Raw genomic sequence first — 7771 nt, 5'->3', positions numbered from 1 at the left:
TGTGTGTTTGTGTGCGTGATTGTGTGTGTGTGTTTGTGTGAGTGAGTGTGTGTTTGTGTGAGTGAGTGTTTGTTTGTGTGAGTGAGTGTTTGTGTGAGTGTGTGTGTGAGTGAGAGTGAGTGAGTATGTGCGTGAGTGTGTGTGTTTGTGTGAGTGAGTGAGTGTGAGTGAGTATGTGTGCGTGTGCATGTGCGTGAGTGAGTAAGTGTGTGTGAGTAAGTGTGTGTGAGTGAGTGTGTGTGTGTGTGGACGCGTTTTTGTGACAAATGAGGACATCAATTTGTATAATGACAAAGGTATAACATAGGTATTACAAGGAGAAGGTGACTTTTCAGGACATTACCCCTGGTCCCCACTTTTCTAAACGTTTATAAATCACACAGAATGGAGTGTATTGAAAATCTGAAAATGCAGAAAGTCTCCTGTGAGGGGTAGGTTTAGGGGTAGGGTTGGTGTAGGGCAATAGAATATACGGTCTGTACAGTATAAAAACCATTACGCCTATGGAGAGTCCCCACTTTTCACAAAAACAAACCTGTGTGTGTGTGTGAGCGAGTGTGCGTGCGTGCGTGTGAGTGCGTGAGTGTGTGTGTGTGTGTGTGTGTGTGAGAGTGTGCGTGTGCGTGTGCGTGTGAGTGAGTGTGTGTGAATGCTGCTCATTGATGAATCTGCGGGTCGGGTCATTAATCTACAGCAGTGGCTGCAGGACGAGGATGAAGGTGGTTAGTGGTTCCTGATGCCCGCGGCGCTGCTCCGGTCAGGCTGGCATCTTTATTTTACGCTTCTTTGGCTTGATTGGGACGCTGCGTTCCAGCTGTGGCCGTTTCTCTGTGCTGTCGGCTGAGGATTGAAGATGTGCGGCTTTGTTCCAACATCAGTGTCGTACCTCTAAACTCCAACCCTGAGCTCAGACGCTGGCTTTACTGTTCTAATCATCTTTCTCTGACTGATTAATATATACAGTATATAATGTAGTGTAAGTTTACTGCATTACTTTAGCATGAATATACAGTGGTGGCCAAAATGATTAGAACACAATGAATGCATTAGAACAAAATTCGTGTTTGGAAATGTAAACTGATATTTCCTACTGACACACTACAGCAAAATATAGAAATAACTGACTTCAACCATGTTTTAACTGCTGAGAATACTAGTGTTTTAATCATTTTGGCCACCACTGTATGTACTGAAATAATGACATTATTTTCATGATAATGTAATAGCCTTAAATTCATTCAAGTAGTACTGTAAACTAAGAAATTATACCTTTGAGTGAAATTAGAAATTCACTTTGTAAATAAATAAACAAATATTAGAATAATTAATAAAACAAATAGAATATAAAAACCCTTAGAAAATGGTAATTTATATAATAATTGATATTCTAGTGTTTGTGTGTTTGATCTCCATCACAAAGGCATTATTCAGCTGTTCCTCTCATGTGTGCTGTCTCTGTGCTTAGCCTCTAAAAACCCATCGCAGTGAATCTTCAAAAAACCAACCAATCAATCTTCACAGTGTGATTTTTGTGGCTCAACATAAGGTTTCATGATTAATTGAAATAATACTTTAATCATTGTATAGTTTTCAGTGGACTTATCGAAGTGCAATAGCTACAAATGAATGAAATATAAATCGATTTCAGAGGGAAGTGCGGCACTGTGTTCATTTACACGCGAGCAGCTCATGATCCGGTGTTTTCTGCGGCTCGGTTCTCTCTGCATCTGCTCTGAGTTTGACTCGCTTTCATGTGCATTTGACAAAGCATGCACCAGACCATCTTTACACAATTTGTAAACTGGCTGTTGGCAGCAAAAGAGAAGCTTAAAAGAATCCCTGCAGTTTTCCATCAAAATATTATCATCATATTAGTTCATATTGTCATATATTTAGTTCAAATTGTAAAGCCCCACAAATAAGTAAAGCAAACTTATATTAACTGTGCAGCCCATGTTTTAACATCAGGAAAGACTGTGAATTCTGACAATAACAGGAATCCGTTTTGTTCAGCTCACTGCTTGTTTTCTGTGTGTGTGTGCGCGCGTTTTTGTGACAAATGAGGACATAAATTTGTATAATGATAAAGGTATGTTGTTTGTTTGTTTGTTTGCTTGTGTGTGTGTGAGTGACTATAGCGTGTGCTGCTTATAGAATAACTCAAACTAAAGTCAGGAGAGGTGAACGACACATGAGTGCTGGAATTGAAGGAGGTTTATTATGGAAATCAGCGCTTGTTGATGTGACTGTTTGTTCGTTCTCTGCAGAACTTGCTGGTGAACCACGGATGAAGATGATGATGGTTGGTGCTGAAGAAGAGGAGCAGCATTAGAGGACGATTGTGTGTGTGTGGTATCAGGATTGTGTTGGTTTGTTGAGCTGATCTTCATTTACTGTGAGCAAATAAAGTCTCTTCAGCGTCTGCTTCTCTCTTCAGTCTCTCATTACTCTGTCAGCTTTCCAGACAGTGACTGTGGAGGGTTCTTCATCAGTCTGAAACTCTGTTTTCTGAACATCCGCTCAGATGAATATGATTAAACTCAACCAGTATGGAGATTAAAAGCATCTTTGTCCACTGCTGTGTGCTCTGAGAAAATGTATTTTCACTGAACATATAAATCACTTATTTCACTATAGTTGATGCATTTTTGAAAATATAAATCTCTAATATTTCAGTGTAGTTTATGCATTTTTAACATAAATTTCTAATATTTCAGTGTAGTTTATGCATTTTTAACATAAATGTCTAATATGTCAGTGTAGTTTATGCATTTTTAAATTACTAATATTTCAATATACTTTATGCATTTTAAACATAAATCTCTAATATTTCAGTATACTTTATGCATTTTAAACATAAATCTCTAATATTTTAGTGTACTTCATGCATTTTTAAATCAGTAATATTTCAGTGTAGTTTATGCATTTTGGAACATAAATCAGTAATATTTTAGTGTAGTTTATGCATTTTTAAATCAGTAATATTTCAGTGTAGCTTATGCATTTAGGAACATAAATCAGTAATATTTCAGTGTAGTTTATACATTTTGGAACATAAATCAGTAATACTTCAGTGTAGTTTATGCATTTAGGAACATAAATCAGTAATATTTCAGTGTAGTTTATACATTTTGGAACATAAATCAGTAATATTTCAGTGTAGTTTATGCATTTTGGAACATAAATCAGTAATATTTCAGTGTAGTTTATGCATTTTGGAACATAAATCAGTAATATTTCAGTGTAGTTTATACATTTTGGAACATAAATCAGTAATATGTCAGTGTAGTTTATGCATTTTTAAATTACTAATATTTCAGTATACTTTATGCATTTTAAACATAAATCTCTAATATTTTAGTGTACTTCATGCATTTTTAAATCAGTAATATTTCAGTGTAGTTTATGCATTTTGGAACATAAATCAGTAATATTTCAGTGTAGTTTATACATTTTGGAACATAAATCAGTAATATGTCAGTGTAGTTTATGCATTTTTAAATTACTAATATTTCAGTATACTTTATGCATTTTAAACATAAATCTCTAATATTTTAGTGTACTTCATGCATTTTTAAATCAGTAATATTTCAGTGTAGTTTATGCATTTTTAAATTACTAATATTTCAGTATACTTTATGCATTTTAAACATAAATCTCTAATATTTTAGTGTACTTCATGCATTTTTAAATCAGTAATATTTCAGTGTAGTTTATGCATTTTTATAGTATAATTGATGAATCTGATGAAAGTAATATTTGCTTTGGCTATGTGAGATAATAAAAGATCTACAGGAACTGGCATTAAGATCATTTAACAATCTTTGCATCAGATATATATGTTAAAAAATGTACCAGTCAGTGATGTTTTCTCTCTCCATCGGTTGATTTTTATACTTCGACTCACTTTTTCTGGCCCGTACAAATGCAGGTTTGGTTTGTGAGATAAATCTGACACATGCGTGTTTGATGAAGTTCCTGCGAGAGCTGAATCCTCAGGGATCAGTAACAGATCTCTGGATCATTCTAGAGCCCTGTGTCTTGATTTCCATGCATTGCGTCTCTGGCACAGACTCACTCTTGTGTTGATGAGGAGCGGATGCTCAGGAGAGGACTGGCCTGTGTGCTTGTAGTCATGGTAACGCTGGTGGAGACGGATGAAGATAACTGGGCTCTGGCGTTCCTGATGTGTCGTATTGATCTCCATCGCCGCGTGTGAATCACAGAAAGAGAGTGCTAAACATTGATTCAAACCTGCAGCTGCAGAAATACAGTTTACTCGTGAAAACTGCGCTTTATTATGTTTGCTGAGCCCATATTAAAATAAAACCGGGGTATGAAACTGCTGTCTTGTTTGAAGTAGAATATTATAAGATATGAAGATGGTCAGACTTCAGGGTCAGAAGCACTCAATAAAAGAAAGATCAGACTCTTTCTCAGGAATTGCTGCCATTTGTGTCGCATTACCAGGAAGAAATCAATATTTTCATTGTTTACACTCATTATTTCAACTCTGTTATTATTAAAATGACATAATAGAGTTTTGTTTTTGGCAAAAAGTATAAAAATTGATAAAATATTATGTGATGATTTTTGCTCAGTTTACACTCATTACAAGGATTTCTAAACTATTCAGTCAGCTGATTTTTTTTCTGTTTTCATTTTAATTTTAGTAACATTTTTAGTTTTGTTGTGTGCTTTTATCATGTATTTAGTTTTTTTAATTATTTGTTTTTAAATACACATATATAGTTTTTTTTTAATTAATTTTCAGTTTTAGTTAATTTAGTACATCTTTATTTTATTTTATTTAAATGTATTTTATTTCAATTAACTTTTTTACATTTTTGGTTAATAATTATAATAACTTAATATTTGAATAATTTATCAACACATTTGCAATGTATGGTTCTTTACTGTTTGTTAATGGTCACATGACATGCAGGTAAAGTATTTCATATTTTTTTTAGTAAGTGTTTTATTTAGATTTTTTTTTTTTCCAAATATGTATATATTTGTATTTGACTTTTTTTATGGTTTAAGTAATTATTAGCATTTCATCAACCCCAGTTTGTTAAACCCTGATTTGTTGCAGTGGATTTCAAATGTACTGTGACAAGATTGAAATAATATAATGTTTAATGCTTAATAACTAGTGCTACTTTGCAAGATAAGGTTGTAATTGGAGTTAATAGTCTAAGACTGGTGGACCACTAATGTGAATAATATATATTAACACTGAGAAAATAAATATGCAGTAATGCAAAAATATACAGTGTCAGAGACTCTGACTGACTTTCACCATCATTATGTGATCAGAAAATTCCAGTGAAGTGCAGCATGTTGTTACATATTCATTAAGGTAAACAACAAACATATGAGTTTCAGAATATATTACTGATTCACATATTATTGGTTCCCAGCATCAGTTTCTTCAAAAAGAACTGATGTTCACTTGAAGATCTTATATGGACTGTATATCTGCATTCAAATGCCATTTGGATTAAACATGTTGCTAGACGTGATGTGTGACATTTGAGGCAGATATTCATATATCACACATCCTTTACCTCATCTGAAATATCACTGGAGCAGCTTTTATTGTATTACTCTCAGTATTACAAGGGAAATTGTCATTTCAGAAAGATTTAATTTAATTTGCTTTAAAATGGAATTTTTATTCTAATCTGTCGCACTTTGCATATGTCATGAGGAGAGAATGAGCCGTTCTCTCTGAGGGTAAAACTTCATTCTCAGCCCGAAGCGCAGAAACAGACGCAAAGTGAACAAATGCAAATGAGTTGAATGAAAGTTTCTCCACAGCAGGTGCAAAATGCCTTCAAACCATGAGAAAGTACAAAAACTGAGCTGTTGTGGATCCACACACACACACACACACACACACACACACACACACACACTCACACACACACACACACACACTCACACACACACACACAATCTGTAAATCTCTCAATAAGTGTCTGTCAGAAGGGTTGGTGTGTGTGTGTGTGTGTGTGTGTCCTGTATTTGCATTTATAAGCATGCATTCACCATTACGCCATTAGAAAATCAAATTCCTCTGAAGGCTTCCAAAAGTCAATGTAATGATCCAGATTTCCTCCTGAAAGCAAGATTGGCTTTTTACTTTCTTTCAGTCTTCCTTTTAAACACTTTAACACTTTTTTTAACGCCGTGTGTGTGATGGAATCTCATTTCACAGCTCATTTAACACTCGTGGAAGCATATTCATGAAAATAAAGCCTCTCCGCCGTCATTTCCATTGAGCTCTGTATGAACAGAACGTGCTCATTATGACCTGTTTACTTGCTTCAGTATAAAGTCAAATAACTGGATCCGACTCGTTGCAGTAACGAGTGTTTGATGGAGAATAGTTGGGCTGATGCACGACTGGAGGAAAACAGTTTGAGTCTCGCTGAACTGTAATCTGCAGGAAATATTCGGCTTAATCACAGTTTGCCAGATAATAATGCAGATGCCAAACATGCTCTCATGCCAACAAACATGATCTGATTATGGTTATTACAGCTGGTTTGTCATTATCTTCCTAACAGTTTACTTCATATAAACTATGAAGCATTGCTCAATAAAGATGCAAAAAAGGAACATTAAAATGCAGTTTGTTTCTGTCAAGATGAGGACAAATAACAGGTGTGAGAATGAGCAACATGGTCTTATAAGTAAAACGCTATTAGAATAAATCAAATGTATAAATACATACATATGTGCAGCAGCTGCTAACTTCAGTCCAGAGTCAATGGCAAAAGATCCCAGAAACATGAATGCACAACTTACAGTATTAAAATAAATCTCATTTCAATTAAGATGAACTAAAGCTATGACTATAAAACTGATTGAATGAGCCATAATCAAAGCTGTAAAAACACATTGTTCAACAGTCTGCAGTTTAGTTAAAAAACTATATTACTTGGTGCAAAAAAATGTATTCTGATTGCTATTATTTCAGAAATAAACTAATAATAAAAAAGGATTTGAATAAATTTGCCATGGCACTCAAGAGTTTATGAATTAAATATGAATTAAAAGCCTTTAATGCATCATGGCTATTAAATTTGAACATACAATGGTCTCTTTCCATCTGGCATTGTACATTACATATATTGTTGGCACTTTGACGATTTGCTTTTGTTCTTCTTTAGTAATCACTAAGGATTAAAGCATCTGTTAAATGCATAAATGTAAACATTTGACCAAACCAACCAGCCAGTCAGATTGAGGCTTATGGGCGGGTTAACAGAAAGTGAGCTGTCAATCTTTATGACATCACCAAATGCTTTATAGTGTGTGTGTGTGTGTGTGTGTGTATGTGAGAGAGAGAGTGTGTGTGTGTGTGTTTGTGAGTGTGAGTGTGAGGGTGTGAGAGTGTGTGAGTGTGTGTGTGTGTGTGTCAGTGAGTGTGTGTGTGTGTGTGTCAGTGAGTGTGTGTGTGTGTGTGTCAGTGAGTGTGTGTGTGTGTGTGTCAGTGAGTGTGTGTGTGTGTGTGTCAGTGAGTGTGTGTGTGTGTGTGTCAGTGAGTGTGTGTGTGTGTGTGTCAGTGAGTGTGTGTGTGTGTGTGTCAGTGAGTGTGTGTGTGTGTGTGTCAGTGAGTGTGTGTGTGTGTGTGTCAGTGAGTGTGTGTGTGTGTGTGTCAGTGAGTGTGTGTGTGTGTGTGTCAGTGAGTGTGTGTGTGTGTGTGTCAGTGAGTGTGTGTGTGTGTGTGTGAGTGAGAGCGTGGGAGAGTGTGTGTGTG

The 7771-nt window shown here is 35.4% G+C and overlaps 1 protein-coding gene across 1 annotated transcript in view; it reads left to right on the top strand.

Moving 5' to 3' along the window:
- Positions 1 to 7348, top strand: part of LOC107582306 (MICOS complex subunit mic25a-like) — a 20641-nt gene extending 13293 nt beyond the window's left edge. Inside the window, exons 6-7 of the mRNA XM_016268072.1 lie at positions 2268 to 2352; positions 7324 to 7348. Of these exons, the coding sequence (XP_016123558.1) occupies positions 2268 to 2291 (24 nt within the window). The 3' untranslated portion in view covers positions 2292 to 2352; positions 7324 to 7348. The remainder of the gene's footprint in view (positions 1 to 2267; positions 2353 to 7323) is intronic.
- The last annotated feature ends 423 nt before the right edge of the window (positions 7349 to 7771 follow it).

The sequence above is a fragment of the Sinocyclocheilus grahami genome, unplaced genomic scaffold (assembly GCF_001515645.1).
Source record: "Sinocyclocheilus grahami isolate Dianchi unplaced genomic scaffold, SAMN03320097.WGS_v1.1 scaffold43.1, whole genome shotgun sequence".
NCBI lineage: Eukaryota > Metazoa > Chordata > Actinopteri > Cypriniformes > Cyprinidae > Sinocyclocheilus > Sinocyclocheilus grahami.
This window is presented reverse-complemented; position numbering and strand designations above follow the sequence as displayed.